Source organism: Phyllopteryx taeniolatus, chromosome 5 (genome assembly GCF_024500385.1).
Source record: "Phyllopteryx taeniolatus isolate TA_2022b chromosome 5, UOR_Ptae_1.2, whole genome shotgun sequence".
Classification (NCBI taxonomy): Eukaryota; Metazoa; Chordata; class Actinopteri; order Syngnathiformes; family Syngnathidae; genus Phyllopteryx; species Phyllopteryx taeniolatus.
The window spans coordinates 21,961,008-21,981,086 of NC_084506.1; the positions used below are offsets into that span (position 1 = coordinate 21,961,008).

At 42.1% G+C, this 20,079-nt stretch overlaps 1 protein-coding gene across 4 annotated transcripts in view; it reads right to left on the reverse strand.

Moving 5' to 3' along the window:
• Nucleotides 1-419: 419 nt before the first annotated feature.
• Nucleotides 420-20,079, reverse strand: part of LOC133478295 (PDZ domain-containing RING finger protein 4-like) — a 172,086-nt gene continuing 152,426 nt past the window's right edge. For 2 of the 4 annotated variants that reach the window (XM_061774190.1, XM_061774193.1), the window contains 5 exons: nucleotides 13,339-13,437; nucleotides 9,763-9,825; nucleotides 7,048-7,149; nucleotides 4,930-5,058; nucleotides 420-4,305 (listed from right to left, as the gene is read on the reverse strand). In XM_061774190.1, coding sequence (XP_061630174.1) covers nucleotides 2,878-4,305; nucleotides 4,930-5,058; nucleotides 7,048-7,149; nucleotides 9,763-9,825; nucleotides 13,339-13,437 — 1,821 coding nt within the window. In that variant the 3' untranslated portion in view covers nucleotides 420-2,877. The remainder of the gene's footprint in view (nucleotides 4,306-4,929; nucleotides 5,059-7,047; nucleotides 7,150-9,762; nucleotides 9,826-13,338; nucleotides 13,438-20,079) is intronic. The other 2 variants (XM_061774191.1, XM_061774192.1) reach the window with 2 other exon arrangements.

Genomic DNA, 20,079 nt, shown 5'->3' on the forward strand with positions numbered 1-20,079 from the left:
TTCATAGCGACCTTTCTGACCTACCTACTTATCTTTTTTATTTACCTATTTTCTTACCGACCTAACTTCTTTGTTCCATCTACCTTCTTACCTACATATTTACTGACCAACCTACCTTTATTGTTCCACATACCTTCTTACCTACCTAGATATGCAAAGCAATTTAATCCCGGAATAGACTCAAAATGTCAATAGTGTTCTGACAATGAAGTCGTGCATCAGTAGAGAATGTCAGATTTTTTGTTTTGTTTTAATCAGCTAAATGTACAAGACTTTCATCACTAACAGTTGTCATGTTTCCATCATACAAATGAATAGATTTCTTTGGCATCGAAGAAGGACACGGTCCATGCTAATCGGACACCATTTGTCATCTTGTATTGGATGGACATCATTCTTTCAAGGTGAGATCGAAGAAAACAAGCAGCTCAGCCTCAAAAGCAATTTTTTTTTTTTTTTACAATTTATTATCATTTATTTTTGCAAAGAGCACCATCATCACATTTTTTTTTTTCTCAACTGGCTACACATTTGCCGACTACGCGTTCACGTGAAACCATGGCACACGGACTCAAAACAAAGACAAAGGGATCCGCTCCATATGTGAAATTTACATTATTTCCTTCTTTAAGCAATGACTTCACATGGAAATAAACTACAACTTCAATTTGAGTTTATAATAAGAGATCCAATCAGCTGAGTCCTGCTCAGTGGTAAACTATACAATTCAGGTATGGAACAGAAATCCATCAAGAAAGAAAAACAATCGGAATAATGCAACAAAAATAAAGAAAATTATGTCTTTTAAATATGAAGCTTTTTGTTATGGATTTGTATCTCTTATACCTGAACTGGGACAGCTGGAATAACTTTGTTATTGCAATAGTTTGTGGACACTCACCGGGCACAATATTAGGTACACCTGCCAGGTAATAGAAACTCATGTCATCAGTGTTATAACATTGCGTAATATCAAATAATGAGCTTATCATCTTCATCAAGGCAAAATTTGGGAAACAGCTCTTAGGCTGTACCTAATGAAGTGTCCATTGAGGGTACATACAGGTGCATCACAATAACTTAGAATATTGTAGAAAATAGTTATTTTAGTAGGTCAATTGAAAAAGTAAAACTCATAATATGGATTCACTCCACACACTGAAATATTTCATGATTATTTTTTTGGGGTGATTTTGAGGATGATGGTTAACCGCAAGGCAAAAATTCACCACCTCAAGAAATTGGAATATTACATGAGAACCAATCAAACAGGTTTTGAATATATAAATTATGAAGGAATTGGCCTTCTGTTTAATGACTATATAGTATAGGATGAGTTTCACTTTGAATTTAACTACTAAAATAAATTTACTTTTCTAAGATATTCTAATTTATGGGGATGGAGTTGTCACAATACATGGGATATCGGACCCTGTAAATATTGCGTACAGCAGGGGTCACCATTGTGGTGCATGCGGGCACCAGGTCGCTCCCAAGGTCCACATGAGTAGCCCACGGGCCTGATGGGACATTGTAATTTTCTAAGAATGTTGCAGAAGTCATCACTTAAAAATGTGAACATTTGTAGAGATTTATAGAAATAAAGTGAAGAAGAAATATTGATTTTTGTATCTCTTTCCTACCTTGTTAAATCCATCCATTTTCAACACCGCTTATCCCGGTTAGGGTCGCGGGACGCTGGAGCCTATCCCAGCTAACTTCGGGCGAAAGGCAGACTACACCCTGAACTGGTCGCCAGTCAGTCGCAGGGCACATGTAGACACGGACAACCATTCGCACTCACATTCACACCGTCACTGAGTGGGGACTGAACCCACGCTGCCCGCACCAAAGTCAGGCGAGTGTACCGCTACACCATCAGTGATTTCTTGTTAAATCATTGTTGATAATTAGTGAAAAATCATTAACATGATCAGTGTCTTAACATCGATGAATATCATTATTAGAGCTGTGAAAAAAAAAAAATCGTCTAACTCGGCTAAGTCGGCCACAAAAATTGGTCGATGCAACAATTTCTGCCTAAAGGCAATAAAAAATATGAATAAAAGCATATTTACGCCGCCCGGACCCATTTTGTGTTGCCCGGAACCATGTGGCCACTGTCCATGTTTAAAACACAGACTTTTGTTGTAGACGGATGCACTGTTGGACCAGTGAAAAACATTGCCAAAAACGACAGAGGTCTGTGATTTTTAAGACACTATTAAATGTGTAAGATACATACAACGATGTATGAATGTATTTTTGTTGCCTCAAATTCTGTACAGTTTACACCATACACTCAGTACAACATATGCAGTTTAAGGATAGAAGTCCAGTTGTCATAAATGAGAGTGGCAATTCCTCGAATGATCTATAGGATAATCAATTCTAAAAAGATTCAACAGTGACAGCCCTAATCATTATTAGACATAACATAAATAAAGGCAATTTGAGCAAATTTTCCTTTCAGAAGTGTGTATTAAAATGGTAGCCCTTCGCATGAATCAGTACCCAAGAAGTAGCTGTCAGTTTCTCTCAGGTTGGTGACCCCTGGTGTAGAGACTTGGGTGTTGAAGGGATATATTTGACAAAAAGGCAATGAGACTCGCTGGGTTTTGCATTGAAACATGACACAGAAACCAAACAAACACGTTTGAGTTGTATAGTTTGGCAGAAAATGTGAAAATAGGTGACAATGTCATCAATGTGTAGAAAAATGTCAAAGGGAATGCCATACCGCCACAGATAAACTCTTTACAAAATGCTATTTGGGTGTACAAAGTGTGAAAAATACTCCTATTGTCCTCATAAAAACGCCACATTGAACGAGGCAATTAGATTAATACCACCGCGGGTAGAAAGTACCTGTTTGTTTTACACAGTAGTGACTGACAGGAAGGCGTTGTGTACCTGCGCCCCCTCCGGAGCTTTGGTCCCGTGTGTCATCAACTCCTGGATGGTCATCCAGTTGTCCAGGATTTTCTTGTTGCGCTTCTTCATCATCTTCTTGTGGCTAAGCTCGATGATGCTGACCTCCTTGCGGCTCGCCTCGCCGCTGCTCTGCGGGTTCTCTTTCAGGCTCTCCAGGCGGCTACGCTGCATGAACTCGCGCCGCTTCCTCTGCTCCTTGGCGCGCACCAGGTGCTGCTTCCTCTCCTCCTTGCTCCAGTAGCGACCCATCTTCATCTCGCTCATGGCGTCGTCGTCCGTGGTCATGCCGCCACTGCGCTCCTCCTTGATCTTCAGCGCTCGCTCCCGCAGGATCTTGTCACGCACCGGCCGCTTGGTGACGTAGCGCGTGCCGTCGCCGCGGATCTTCACCTTCCACTCCATCTTGGGCTCGTCCAGAAGGAGAGGCGGTGCCTGGGGCTCCTTGTTGCACACGCTGAGCAGACTGAGCTGGCTCTGGGCGTACTCTACGGCCGAGCGCTGCTGGACCAGCTGCATGTAGCTCTGGTAGTGGCGGGCGTGTGCCGGAATGTTGGCCTGCCGATGCTGGGAACTGTGTGACGGAGAGAAGTAAGGGATCTGCGACACCCGAGGCTTGGATTTGGCTCGGCGCCGGTCCTCCTCGGGTTGAAGCATCTGCTCCGACTCGGAGGGATTGCTGTGGTCTGGACTGCTGCTCTTGCCAAGGAGCGGGGCCCGGCAACCCGGGACGGGGCTGGGACTGAGCGAGGGTCCGGCGGCGAGGCTGCTGCGGAGGTTCCTCTGGTTGGTGAGGCTCACCATCCTCTGGAGGGAGTGTTCCGGGGAGCGATCCATAGCCAGAGGGGTACTCCGGGAACTCTCGGCCGTGTTGTAGGCGCTGGAGCTTTCCTTGTCCGACTTCTCCAGCCTCTCGTTGATGTCCGCCACCTTCCCTTTGCTGGGCTCCCCTCGATGGGGACTCGCCGACCGCTGGCCGTTGCGAAGCTTGTGCGCCTGCATGATGTTCTGACACTCCAGTTCGATGCTGCGCAGCTCCTCGTTGAGCATGCGCAGCTCGTGCTGGACGCTGCCCGGTTCGCCGACGCTACACTCGATGGTGCTGCGGCGGCTGTAGAAAAGGTCGTACTCCCCGCTGTTCCGGATCTGGCACTTGAGCTCCAGGAGCTGCTGGAAGCGTTCGCCCTCCGCCGCCTCCTCGTCCTCATGGCCCTCCGGGCAGAGCGGGTCCCGGTTGTCCCGGAGGCACTGCGACAGGCGCCTCTGGATGTGCGCCAGGACGTTGTGCTCGGAATTGTCTAGTTTCTCTTTCAGGACCCGACCCCTGTCCTGATGTTGAGGCAGTGTCGAGCAAGTGGGCTTGTCGTCGTCCTGCTGCAAACAACGACAAACACACCCTTAAACTTCTTGTCTCTGAGATTTTATCTGCTATAGATTAATTTGTGAATGGTGAACAGTGAAGAGGCGGGGTTATAGCCCTTGAGTGTATTTAAATCCAGTTGTACTGTTGTCACCCTGGGACCCGCATTTTCCTATTGTTACAAAGTCATGACTCACTTTGATAAAAGTTAAGAACAATAAATATTTTTTTTGGTTGAAAAATACCCTCTGAAAACGTGTACAGTGCGTGATTTACATTTCAAATTAGTTTGACATACCGTCAAAAGCATATTGCTAGCCATAGGCTAGCACCGTATTTGTTTATGGAGTCAAGTAGTGACTAGTGCACGAGTGAGTAACATTTCCTGTCGTTTATCTAATATGTTCCATGTGGGAACACTTCTGTACTGTAAGGGGAAAAAAAATCAGAATACAAATAAAAAAATTTTTACGAGCTCTCCGCGACCCACTTTAGGGTCCCGACCCACCAGTTGAGAATCAGTCTTCTAAAGTACGTAAGTTTTTTCTAGTATGTATTAGGGCTTAATTTTTTTATTTTTCACACAAACACACACCCAGCAAAGTCAGTCATGCAGTCACCCGGAGCGCGTGTCCGACCTGTTCGCTCTCGTGCTCCTCCTGGAAGGCGGCCAACTCCATCTCCTCATGCCGCTGTTCCTCCAGAAGTTCCATCTTGAGCTGCTCCAGGAACTCGCTGTGCTCGTCATCCAGCCAGGCCTCCTCCAGCTGCGGATGCAGGAAATTGTTATTTAGGGGCCGATGTCAAAAAACAAACTCGTTGGCTGCTCCGCGCCGACGCTCTGTCGGGATTAACCGGCGACGTTATGAGCTCGTATTTGTCTCCACGTCGTCCATCTCTTTAGTTTTCACGCTGGATCGGAATCATCCGTAACGGAACATTTTTACAATTTACGACGGAGCGATGCTTTTTAATTACAAATGGCTGCTGGTGTATCTGCACTGAGGCACGGTTCTTCCGCTCATTCGGCCGCGGGCCTGAACCCGCTCCGCATTAACAAGTCATTAGCTTTTAGCGTCAGAAGTCAATTACAGTGGCGCTACATAAAAAAATAGGACAAAGTGAGGAGCCTCACTGGTGGCTTCTGAGAGTGGTTTTGGTGTGAAGAGAGGGGAGGTAAGAGGAAAGAAACCCCACACTGATGAGGCTGACCCTGCACCTAAAGCAGTGGAGTCCAAAGTATGGCTTAGGGGCTATTTGCAGGCCACCGTCTGTTTTTGTAGCCCGTGGCATATACTAAAATGAACAATTGACACAGGCCGTGTCATTTGCCTGCATTCTACAACTTACTTTCAACAGTCGGAGGCAAGGCAGGAGAAGATTTCGATTTCTTTGTATGAAGCCCTTGGAAGAAAAAGTTTGAAGATGCCGATCTAAAGGGGTGTGTTTTGCCTTTTCTTTGGCCTTTTTTTGTGTGTGATGCCATAACTGAAAGGTAGCAGTGATGGCACAGGGGTAAAATGCGATGACGACCTTCGAACAGGAAACAGAACTTGGTCTTCTCTGTCCTGGCTGCACAGTACAAAATGGTGAAATAAATAAAAACTAAAGACAATAAGAAAGAAGGAAAGAATGTATGAAAACTCGTCACGTTAAGTCTTTTTTTACAAAATGACTCCAAAAAGTGTTTAACATATATTTTTACCAGGATGCATGTGCTTCCAAGCGATTCCAAGATGTCCATTGGTGTGATAGTGAGTGTGGACGGAGTGTGTGTTTGTCTGTGTGATTGGCTGACAACCAGTCCAGGATGCATGAACCTCTTGCCTCAAGTCAGATGGGTTAAGCTCCAGCTCACGCGCAACCGTAACCCTCGCTGCACATCGACTGACGCGGCTGAACATGGGCGGATAAAACATCCATCCATTTTCTTTACCGCTTATCTTCACCAGGGTCACGGACTGCTGGAGCCTGTCCCAACTATCTTCGGCCTGGAGGCGGGGTACACCCTGAACCGGTCGCCAGCCAATCGCAGGGCACATAGAAACAAACAACCATTCGCACTCACATTCACACCTACGGACAATTTAGAGTCTTCAATCAACCTACCACGCATGTTTTTGGGATGTGGAAGGAAACCGGAGTGCCTGTAGAAAACCCACCCAGGCACGGGTAGAACTTGCAAACTCCACACAGGCGGGGCCAGGATTTGAACCCTGGTCCCCAGAACTGTGAGGCAGATGTGCTAACCATTCTTCCACCGTGCCGTCCGACTAAAACAATTCCAAAAATAAACAGTTGGTCACTCACACCCACACACCAGGCGATTGACCCTTACACACACACACACGCACACACACACCTTGCTACAATAGAAAAACTGCAACCACTGTTCATATCAGGAAACAACGTTTTGAGGCACCACATACACTTACTGTACTGTATTATTTCCTAATGAACCACAAATAACGTGACACGATTGTCAAGGAAGAAGCGGATTGCCATGGCTGCTGTCATTATTTTATAATAAGGCAAAGAGAGGAAACAGGCGAGAAATAAAGGAGAGAGTGTGGATATTTGAGAGGTTATTGGCAATATTGGGGCCATTCATTGACTGCACTTGTGCAGTTTGGTGGCTTAATGAGGACAAGCGGTGTAGCAAATGGATGAATGAATTTTAAAAAATGATTTATGGTGGGTGGTTCAAAAGCTGCATCACATACTGTACAGTACACCCAAATGGGTAGCTTTCTAACCTGCATCTCGGGCCTGGCGACCAGCAGCAGGATGCTGCGACACTCTTCGTTGGAGAGTGTAGCCATGGCCTCCTCGCGGTCCTGCACATCCTGCCCATTAATCTGAAGATGACACCCAAACCGGATTAGTGTGAGACACAGGCATACACAGGCACATACTGTATAGTAGTTACACACGCAAAAAGAGGTCAGCTCATATGCAATAAAAAGCCCCGAGCACAACAATGCGGTGGCAGTTATTATGAATGGGACGCAGGTACAGACGGCGTGTACATACATCTCGCAGTACAATTAACTGTCCACTGACAGCGAGCGTCCATCTTTTTGCCGGCCAGACTAATGGCGCTGTCATCGGCGGAAAATGGTGCTAGTGTACGCGTAAACAAACCCCCCCAAGCCCAACTCCTAGATCAGATCACTCACCCAATACCACTACACTATTAGACACAACAACGTTGAACAAAGTGTAGAAGAAAGATATACAGTGTGAGATGAGAATGTTTGTAATTAGGCCCACGTTGAAAAGAAAAAGCTGTGTTAATTGTTACATCCTTAAGTCACAATGTCAAAGTGGTAATATAACAGCTATAAAGCTGTAAATTTATACTCTTATATTATTATTATTATATTATTACATTTATATTATTTATAAATTTATATTTTATATTTAGCTGTGTACTTAGGGTCATTATCTTGTTGGAAGGTGAACCTTCGGCCCAGTCTGAGGTCCTGAGCACTCTGGAGAAGGGTTTCGTCCCAGTACTTGGCCACATTCATCTTTCCTTCGATTGCAACCAGTCGTCCTGTCCCTGCAGCTGAACACCCCCACAGTAATCTTCCCCACAACATGATGCTTAACTGTTGGGACTATACTGGGCAGGTGATGAGCAGTGCCTGGTTTTCTCCACACATGCCACTTGGAATTAAGGCCAAAAAGTTCTATCTTGGTCTCATCAGACCACAGAATCTTATCTCTCACCATCTCGGAGTCCTTCAGGTGTTTTTTTTTTTAGCAAACTCCATGCAGGCTTTTATGTGTCTTGCACTGAGGAGAGGCTTCCGTCGGGCCACTCTGCCATAAAGCACCGACTGGTGGAGGGCTGCAGTGATGGTTGACTGTCTAGAACTTTCTCCCATCTCCCGACTGTATCTCTGGAGCTCAGCCACAGCGATCTTTGGGTTCTTCTTTACCTCTCTCTCTCTCTCTTCTTCCCCGATTGCTCACTTTGGCCGGATGGCCAGCTCTAGGGAGGGTTCTGGTCATCCCGAACGTCTTCCATTTAAGGATTATGAGGCCACTCTGGTTTTAGGAACCTTAAGTGCAGCAGAATTTTTTTGTAACCTTGGCCAGATCTGTGCCTTGCCACAATTCTGTCCCTGAGCTCTTCAGGCAGTTCCTTTGACCTCATGATTCTCATTTGCTCTGACATGCACTGTGAGCTGTAAGGTCTTATATAGACAGGTGTGTGGCTTTCCTAATCAAGTCCAATCAGTATAATCAAACATAGCTGGACTCCAATGAAGGTGTAAAACCATTTCAAGGATGATCAGAAGAAATGGACAGCACCCGAGTTAAATGTGTGTGTCACAGCAAGGGGTCTGAATACTTATGGCTGTGTGATATTTCTGTTTTTCTTTTTAATAGATCTGCACAAATTTCAACAATTCCATTTTTTCTGTCAATATGGGGTGCTGTGTGTAGATTAATGAGGAAAAATGAACTTAAATTATTTTAGGAAATGGCTGCACTATAACAAAAAGTGAAACATTTAAGAGGGTCTGAATACTTTCCGCACCCACTGTATGAGGAAAAAGTCTAAATGTTTTGACAATATTGTAACATTACGAGAATGACGGCAAAGCATTTTGAGTAAAAATACATTAATACATTTGGAATTATATAATATTTAGAGAAAAACACACAAAGTGTAGAATAAAGTTGTCATGTTATAGGAATAAAGTTGGAATATTATGAGAATAAAGTTGAACCATTAACATTGCAATATAAGAAATAAAAAAATAAAGAAATAAAAAAAAAATAAAGAAATGAAGTCATAATATTATTAGAAAGAGCTTGTAATGTCACAAGAATAAAATCAGAATCTCAGGGAAATAAAGTTGTAATATTATGAGAATAATGTCAAACTAAAGTTGCAATGTAACGGGACAAATGTCATTATGTTAAGGAGCAAATTAGAATAAAGTAGTATGGTTCCAATAATAAAGTAATATTACAATAATAAATTTACAGAAATAAAGTGTTTCTAATAATTTGGCTGCCTTACTGAGATCACAGGACAGTCAAAATATTAGGAACAGCTCTATATGCTAGTTCAACACAATTTTTTAGCTGCTATCCATGTGACCAAAGCAAATCAACAAATGATGTGACAACTTCAAGAACTGGGATTGAGTATGTGAGCCTTGCATCTCAGCTCTCCCACAGGAGGTGTGAAGCTGCAGCACAGAAACCATCCAGAATTCCTCCCCCACCCCAACTGGAAAAAAAAAAAAAAAAAAAAAAAAAAAAAAAAAAAAACTGTTGGTGCTGAGTCTGTAAGTAAAACAGCCAGGGGGGCTATTCTCACCTTTTAACAGTCACAGTGGGGGTAAAGATCCCCCTTTAATGTGCAGCTATTAAAAATGAATGGGGCTCTTCATCCTGGGGTACAGCGGTTGCAAGTGATCAGGGTCTTTTTTTTTAATTTCCCGTACCTGTAATATGCGGTCCCCCTCTCGGATGCGACCGTCTTTGGCGGCGATGCTGTTGGGACAGATCTGCAGAAGGAGACAGACAACATGACGTAACGGGGTTAGGTCAGAACCGAGACCGACACCCGGGTGATCATCACTCAAACCTGACACGGTGTGCACCTGCTGCAGCTAATGTGAAACAACAAGGGGGCGGGACTTGTGTGTGTGTGTGTGCCAATTCATTTTATTGTCTCTGAGGATGCTGTGGCACTTCATCTTCATCACACGCCACTCCGATACAGAGCAACACTCATTAAACTGCTGGTGGCTCGAGACAGATCCGAGGGGGTTGGACTCCAAAGAACAAAGGGAATTGAAGGTTATATTGTGTTTAGTCGTAAGGGAGGTAGCGACAGTCAACTAAAACTACCCAAATGTAAGAATAAAGTCACATTGTTATGAAAACAAAAGTGTAGGCGAGAAAAAGGCGTCACTTTACAAAATAAGGTAGTAACGTTATGAGGAAAAGTCATAATGTTACAATATTTTTTTGTTATTAGAAAAAAAGTCAATGTTACAAGGGTAAAGTTGTTACAGGTTAAAGTTGCAAGGAAGAAAAAAGTCACAAGGTTACAGGAATAAAAAATATAAGAATAAAATTGCAATGTTATAAGAAAAAAAGTTGTCAAGGTTAGGAGAATTAAGAGGTAGTGCTATCAAAGTAAAGTCATAATATTTCAAGAATACAGTTGCAACGTTACAAGAAAAAAAAACTTGGAACAGAGTTGTAATTTGTGGAGATAAAGTTGGAATATTATGAGAAAAAAAGTTATTTCATTATTTATTTATTATTTTATTTATTACTGGAGTAAGATAAAAGTAGTGATGACACAGTCACAAGATTACAGGAAGTCGTAATATTAGGAGAAAAGTTTACAGGAATAAAAACTGGATTTTACAAGGCAAAAAGTAATGTTACAAAATACATTTTTAATGTTAACGAGAAAGTCATAAAGGTACAATGATAAAGTTGCAAAAAGGGAATTGAAAGTTATAGTGTGTGTAATTGTTTAGAAGGAAGATCACGATTATTCTAAACTTACTGCCCAAAAAGGTATGGCATTATAAAAGATAAAAGATGTAAAAGGTGAACATTGTAAGACTATCAGCAAAGTGTGGAATTGGAGATACTTTTATCATTTCTTTTGTATATGGCTCTGAATCTGAGGGAGTCAAATGAAAAAAGTAAATAAATAAAATAAATTTTATGTGCAGCCTAAATTATTGCGTTGCACTGAGCTGTGCGTGCACTTTTTTTTTTGGTGAGTGGTGAATGTGTGGACACCTTACAGTGGAACCTCAGCGTAATTTGAGACCAGATAAGCGAGCATCAAATGATGCACTTTTTTTTCTCTTTCGTGACACTAATTCCCAAAAAGAATGAGCCACAACAAGGGCAGTAGAACAACAATACACACTAGTAATCAAGTGTTTTGTTACTGACTTTGTCCAGTAGGCTACAACACTGATTGTAAGACTATTATGTAAATATATTTTCAGCTGTAAAGAAAATCCATGCTGTTGCGCTATGGAAATTCATGTTTCTTTGTAGTCCATTGAATAATATACCCAGTGAATTCCGAGAAAACTAAGTCAGAAACATCGTGAAGTGAGACGACCTTCGATACACCAAGGTGCTGCGTTCAAGATCAACGAGGGCAACACCTCCTATAGACAGTGACATTCAGCCACTTCATCTAAATGCAGAGCACTTGCCGACCAACCCCCCCCCCCCCCCCCCCCCTCCCCTCACTTTTCCCAACAAATGCTGCCAGGAGCTGTCGACCGCAGATTTATATTCCGCTCGGCTTCCGACTTCAAACGAATCTGAAACAAAAGTCAAGAGAAATTGAAGCAAGAGGGCGTGACACGTGAAAGTGAGCCTGCGTGTTCATCTCTGTAAAAGTGAGTCAGACAAAACCTCGACAACATTAGTTTGCCCATAATATTTTGATACCTAGATAAGATAATGATGCTTTTACAGTATACAGGCAAGTCAAAATATAGATTTACATGTATTCAGTATAGGGGTTGACCTGATTAGTCAATTGATTTAACCACTCCCCAATGACAGTTAGGAGCTTGAAGTCGATTAATCGTCAACGTGTTAACATTTAAAAAATTAAAAAATAAAATCGTCAACATGTGTTTTGGCATTAACAGTCCCATATTTTGTCTATTTGGAACTCCATAGAGTGGCTCTCTAACATTGACTTAGTATAAAAGTGTCAATTTCATAAAAAAATCACTGTGGTTTTGTCATACGAGTGTGTTCAGAAAAGGCCACTCTGACAACTACTTCTGTTTGACCTAGTTTTGTATCCACTTTGTCCATATTTGGCTAAGACCGCCCCCTTTCCTCTGATTGGTTGCCTCCATGTAGAAGACCCACTTGTGAGAGCACACGTGTTTGCTAGTGACATAGATAAGCTCGAGAAATTCGAATGACCTGATTTCAGGCCTCTCGGCAGAAACATGTCTGGAACTCAGGAATGCGTGGACGATTTTAATTCATATTCCATGTTTACTGAGTCACCATAGAAACAATATTACATCCTAAATACTAGAAAAAGTTGATTTGGCAAAATACGGGACCTTTAATAACACGGACGCCTCGCAGAAAGCAACAGGTGAGGAGGGTGCTCGGTCAGTGCAGCAAACAAAGAAGTGCCACAATCATGTAGTCTGATCAGTTGACAAATATGCAAGTCTATCCTTAAATCAAATATAAGCAACATACTGTATGTGTGCCCATCTGAAAATGCACACACTAATGCTAGCTGATGAAGAGCCTACATTGAATTGACCAAACGGCCTCCTGTAACAGAGTAAATACTGAATCTACCATAGGACGAGTGGTGGTCAACTTTGTGGAAAATGAACGATTGATGTAGGGCTGGGCGATAGGGCAAAAAAAAAATATCACAACATACTGTATTTTTTTCCAGTAGTCCAATGTCGATGATCACAATTTTTGTAATATTGATTTTAAACTGCCAGTTTTAAAGCGTCTGTACTGAAAACTAAAGAAACTAGAGCATAGTTCAACATTTTAATATATGACGGACAGTAAATTCAAAACCAAAAAAAGATGAACATTCCAACAAATGTAGAAAAATATAAAACAACACAATGAGCAATGACATTTGGGCAGTTTGTTGACATTACAATTCCATTTTCGAGCCTGGAAAGGTGTCATAAGCTGGATTTACAATTTATGGTTCAATGTATGGTGTATGATTTTGTGATCTCAAGTGGAATATACAAAGGACAATGTAAAGACAAAAAATGCATGAAATGGAATGAATCTTTACTTCCAAATATGGATAGAAATCTGATACTTATCGCATGTCTTACAATGTGAACACAATGTAAACACAGATAATATAAACCTTTTCAAAATTGCCAAATAGATTAATATATATTTTTATGACAGTTAAGAATGTGACTTAGACTTGTTTTGGACTCCTGAGGGAAATTATTCAGATTTGAATTATTTGTAATACAATAAATAGGTGTAGGTTCCACTGCACTCACCTCGCTGACGTAGATAGCCACGTCCTCTTCCTCGTCCGTCCTGTAGCACAGAGTCAGGCCAAGCTTTTCTTGGCTGCTGAGCCGGCACAATTCCACTTCCTGTGTCGAGGTGGGAAAACATATAGAAAACGTTGCCCTGGGTGTTGTACAGAAATTGTGGTTCTTCAGCGATTCTTTGAGGTTGAATTTGTTCTGACTACTACTTAAATAACTGCTCCATTTTGGCGTTTCAGCACATTATGAAGGCCTACGTGTGGAAGGAATTGGTATACGATGGAAATGCCATCGCAGTGCACCAGATTGATGAGGTGAACAGTCCTAATGTGCTTGTGTGCTCACTTTGCTGCCGATTGCCTATTTGCACATGGTTTAATTAAGGTAACAACAGTGGAAAACAGAGCTTAATATCAGAGTAGAGCCTCAAATAAGAGCCTGCACGGATTTAAATCAAAGGAACGGCGATGCTACTTAATCATCGACTCGACTCCAAAACAACAGAGACCATCCATAAATGATGTCGAGTTGCCTTTGAGTTGAAAAGTTTGGCCATCAAAATTTATGTCGGCACATTTCCTGCAACCAGTTTCTTGTTTGTTATGTTATTTGTGTCGGATCGTTTGATTCTAACTCCTGCCAGCCGAGGGCGAGGCTTGACAATGAAATTCCACACAAATAGAAAAGGTCTCTAAATGCCAAACTATTGAACATTGCAAAACTACAATATGTATGAATTGGTTTTATTACTAAATTCACTCTCGTTTCAGAATAGAACACATCTCCAGTGAACTCATCTTTAGTTATAGGGTAAAAAAAAAAAAAAAAAAAAAACAATATCTATAACCTGTAGCTATAAAAAAATAACTATAAAAAAGTACTGCACATAAAGGTTTAAGATAAAACATAAAACGGAAAATAAAATGAAGATCAAACGAAGTTCAAGCAGAAAATTCTAACTTTAAACGTACTGGAAGGCAAACTTCCCTCTGACTTTTGGGAGTCTGAAGGCGTTTGATCATGATAGACGTTCTCATGAGTGGGGAATTGAAATGTCACAGGAGATCAAATGTTTTGAGTCTACACCAAATATAGACCATCACACCATAAATAAGATCAAATTATGCAAATGCACCCAGGCGTACGTACGATATCTGCTGCACTAAATAATTCCTCACACCCCCCTGGTGAGACATCAACAAACTATTGACTTACATGAGCCATGCATCTGCATCAAGTCCTCTTTCAACTTCCAGGGCACAAAGCAGGACTCCCATCTCCAAATTCGCTACATTCGATGTCTCCATCCAATCTTTCTCCCCCTCCGGTACGGTATGTGCACCAGTGACTCAGTCTCCCAATACAGCGACATATCAACAGTGTTGGAGGGAATCAAGTGTGAAATGGACCTTTCCACCTGAGGTCTTCATTAGGGCAGAAACAAGGCGACGCTCGGCAGCCTGCCCGAGTGGAGAGCGGGGTGGGATGGGATGAGGGCGGAGAAAAATGAGGATTGGAGGGTCTTTTTTTTAATTTCCTTCGTGACCGTGTGTGTGTGTTCACGTGTCAAGGATGATAGGAGGTACGGGGGGACTACTAGAGTCACCACCTGGTGCTTCTGGGTCCAAATCACACATGAGAATTTTGTAGGATTTAGTTCAAAAAGTCTAAAGTAGTAGACAGTGGACACATTTTAGGCCACTTGACAAAGCTCTTTTTCGCTTTCGCGCTTGTCCGCAGCTCATTAAGGAAAACAAGGTACAGAGTTAGATGTGGAAACATTTTGCTTACACGGCCAACTGTCAGGGCAAGCCGAAACATAGTACAAACTGAACTATACAAAAAAAGTCTGCAAAGTCGCACAGACAACAGGAGGGACAGGTATGGCCAAACAGCTTGCTGAGCCGCATCGACAGGTTAGAAAATGTGATGCTTTTAAGCAACTTATCTTCAAATAGAAGTCTAAATTATTTTGAGACAAGAAAACTTGTGCCCCACTGGTTGCATTTGATGAGTAAATTAATCAATAGTGTTGATTGTCGTTTAGAGGGATTTGAGCATTCCCCCAACACACACTTGAATAACGACGTAATTGTATTATTTACTAAAGAAGAAATCAAATGTGCTCTCACACACACATCAGTTATATTCTCAAGAATGAGTTCAAATAGAATTCAATGATTGCAAAGCTCCAACTTTCACCATTATTAAAACTTAAAAAAAAAAGAACTTTAAAAACAACAAAAAGTGTGGGGAATCCCTCAAAGGTGTAACTGTTGATAAACGTTTCAACATATTGCACTTTTTGTGACCTGAGAGCTCACACCTTCAAACAAAATCAAACAAAGCTCCAATCTTTGACTGACTGCCTCTGCAGATATGACAGCTTCAAATCTTGCTTGTGGAAGTGGGAAGAACAGACACGAAAATGAATGTGTTGTCTCATACGTCACTGATGTTGGCAGGAATATTATCCCAGCACATCTCATGGTGCTATGGAGGTGGTAATAGGAGCTCCAGAGACAGCGTGGCACACCTTGCATGCTAATACAATGTGAGAAGAATGTTGAAATCCTTGGCAATGTTTTCCACCATCCAAGAACAACGCAAATTAGCTGTGAGCGGGCGTGACATCACACTTTTCTGCCTCGTAGACTCAAGTTGTGTGTGAGAACAAACTACGCCTTCCTTCTGGGTAAAAAAAATACTGTATATGGCATGTCATTTACAGTGTTTTTACATGTACTCTTTCACACAGAATTGGGCAATCCCAAGACAATGTCCAGGAAAGACCAAAACTCCAGAAAGAGTTTCAGGACACAAAGCAGAGACACATAAGTCCTGCATCTCAAGACAATGTCTAAGACAGACCAAAGCTCCAGAAAGAAGAAACAAAGCTGAAGTCTTCAATCTTAGATAAACTCCCTTGGGATGCCAAATGAGGTAATTGTCTTTGTGCTCATAAAAAGACAGTTGTATGCCTCACTGTATTTTGTCCTGATATCGGAATTGATGTTGTATCCATTTGTATTTAGCTTTCACCGTGTTTGATGATGGTACAAATCTGAAAATAAACTGAACCGTCTGTCTGAAAACATCTCATCTCTTCATTGAGCATCTAGTGTACATGTTTTGTTTTCCAAACTAGGAATCTGTTTTTGAAGTTCCCACTAGGAGATTAGCACACAGGACAGAGATAAGAGCTGACAGTAAATTAATGGCGGCGGTTGCATGATGTAGCGCGAAAATTGTCATCCCGCCATCAAGGCGCACTGTGGGCTGTCATCATAATGGCACCTTTGATTAGCAGTAATTGAAAAAGCAGCCATGAATGCACTTAGATTGAGAGGGAAGCCTGTGGACAAGCAGAAAGTTTGTCATTTTCCTGTGGAGATACACCGCAGTTACTTCCTCTTGACCAAATATGGTCAGGCTCCTTTTTGCCGTAACTCTCCAAAGGCAGCGGCTGATATCCCAAACAAAATGTATCCGACATTAATGTGCCTCCCTCATTTGGTATAATGGTACTTATATGCAACACATCAACATAATAAACCACAAGAACCACGATTGATTGCCTCCGAGTGATTAATTACAAACAGCAGCTCGTGATCACTCCACAGTTTTAACAAGTACGTGACTCATTGACAGCAATTCATTTAACAGTATATAGCCTATTATTGTGATTGTAGCGATGATCATACCTTTGGTATTTAACTCCATTTGACGTTCATCATAGTATGATCCAGTATAGTTTGACAGCACCAGCATTGGACAGTGTCAATCAAAATTGAGCACGACTTTTTATGACGGCAGATTTTGTTTGATTCAGCTCTTGCATTGAATAGCACATTCCAAAAACATGCATGAAGATTCAAAATTGTCCATTATTGTGAACTGAGTTTGAATGGTTGTCAATATGTTCCCTGAGATTGACCTGCGACCAGTCCGGGGTTAACCCCTGCCGGAAGCTCTAAATCAGCTGCTACCCTAATGAGGACAGGCGCTATAGAAAATGGATGGAGAGATTGTGCAAGTGTTCCTATTGTTGAAATCTATGACTTTAAGTTGCAGATATTACCAAAATTCACCCATCCATTTTCTTTACCGCTTATCTTCACTAGGGTCGTTGGCCTCTGGAGCCTATCCCAGCTATCTTCGGGCGGGAGTCGGGGTACACTCTGAACCGGTCACAGCCAATCACAAGGCACAGAGAAACAAACAACCATCCGCACTCACATTCACACCTACGGGCAATTTAGAGTCCTCAATCAACCTACCATGCATGTTTTTGGGATGTGGGAGGAAACCGGAGTGCCCGGAGAAAACCCACCCAGGCACGGGGAGAACATGCAAACTCCACATAGGCGGGGCCGGGATTTAAACCCTGGTCCCCAGAACTGTGAGGCAATTTTTAGCCTCTCTTTATGGCCGATGCCATTTGGACTTACTGCGCATAGTTTCTATGGATGTACGCAGTTGTAGCTATAGTTCAACTATAGAACGGTGTGTCCATTAGCCTAGCCCGAGGAGCTGCATGGTTATTCATGGCTGCGCCACAACCGAAGCAGAAAAGGAGCAATCGCCGAGGTGGACTGGGACCACGACACAATGAATGGGAGAAAGTTGATCCAACACAGCGGGAAAGATTGTGAGCTAGCTAGCTAGGAGGCAGGCTGTTCCCAGCCAGCAAGGATTTATGGCAATGACAGGTGTAAAACCAACCCGGGTTCAACCTTTGGCCACAGAACCGCGAGGGATCCTGGTTAAAGTAAGCCATTTTAAACTCAAAAAGAAAACATTCCCGCAGGGAGAAGCGGAAGCCAAACCAAAAAATCCCATTGGAGTTTTCATTTGTTGGGCAATTACGTCTTTTTTTCGAAACAGTACAAGGAGTAACAATTCAATTGTGATTCAGAAGTCATTATTACTGTCAATACAAATAACGAATTGGGACTTAGAGGGCGAGTCCGAGCCCTATAGTTGTACACTAGTCTGACTTGGTCCAGGCACCGTGGGTTGTGTTTCCATTCAGTGTCAGCGTGAATTTGTATGTTAATGGTGGTCTGTCTTTCCACATGCCCTGTGGTTAACTAGCAACCAGGGTGTGTTCTGCCTTTCCCCCAAAGTCAGCTGGGATAGGCTACGGCTCCTTGTGACACTAAACAGGATAAACCAGGAAGAAAATGGATGGATAAATGGAACATTTCAAAGTGTGTAAATAATTACAAATGCGATGTAAAATCCTGGTTGCTTTCCTAATGAATTAATCACCTCCTCAGAAAACGAAAAGCGCTATTGTTGAGTTTGGAATGTGATAAACAACAAAGAAAATATCAACAAAGGCTGCACTGAGCATGAGCAACATTCAGACGCAACATGTCCAACAAGAACAATTGGATCTAGGATTGGAAGAAAACAAGCTACCTGGATTTCACAGAGGGGAACGTGTTGGAAAGGTGAATTGGATTTCAATGGTCTCACGTGAAGTGGCGGCACTTTCCTCCAAGTAAAGTCATTTAAAGGAATGTCTTCCCTGTGTCCTCTATTTAGGCTCGGTGAGAGACAGATCTTTTCCACGAGAAGCATTTTGTCCACAGTAGCGTGTCGTCATGAGCTACAACGACCAAAAAAGCCTGCCGAGTGTAATAGGATTTGTTAATAACAACAAGGCATACAGAGAGGATTTAATATATTATATTTGTTCCAATGTGACACAGTGTTCCGAGTGGCTGCACAAATCTCTACGTCTCCGGGCTCTGTGGGTGGGAGCGTTTCCGAACTAATTAGAATGCAACAAATCAAGAGGGAGGAGAGGCGGGCTGTCGTTGGACGTGACAGCAGTCACGAGGCCTCGTGTACAATACGCTAACACGACGACTCAGGCTGCATTTTAGGATATATATTTTTTAGGACAGATTTGATGTTTTTAATTTAAAAAGAAATAGCACTACTGTATTACTATACATCAGAAGTGTCCAAACTACTATTTGTATGCCACTAATTTTACGACTTAAAATTAGGTTTGTTGTTCACAGACAGTAATACTCAGTATATGATAATAAAATGTAGGGGCAATTGTGTACATGTAATAATGTAATGTGTAGGTCATACATGTATATGGTTTTCATAGTCATAATGCCCATCTGAGGAATCCATAACTACAATGATGCCCGCAACGAAAACAAGTTTGATATGCCTGATTTAAGTACTTGCGGCATAGCATTGAAATCAATAAGAAGGCAAAGAGTTTCTACATTTTACCTTGACAAATAAGGAATCATGATGGCAAATGATTCAAGCTGCGTTCAATGTGGAATCTCATCTGTCACTCCTAATACCGCCCCAGACCACCACTCCAATATGTCCCCCTTGCAATATACGCATTGGGAGTCAATTAGTATTTGGATCCTTCCACCAAATTGTAAACATAATCAAAAATGTGCTGTTGAGGAAATGTGTGCATCAAGTGTGTGTTTGTACACACAAACACATCATTAGGCAACTTCAGCAACTTGTCTATCACAGGAGGACATATAAAATTGAAATATAATATACATTATGATGTCTAGTAAAAGGAATACTTTGTGACTTGCCAAAAATCTCCAGTTTTATCTCATCTGTCCAAAACACATTCTCCCAGAAGCTTTGTGCCTTTTTAATATTCGTTTTGGCAAATACCAGCATCATCAGTTCCAAATTATTTCTGTGACCATCGTGGCTTTTTCTTTCTTTAACGGAACGGTA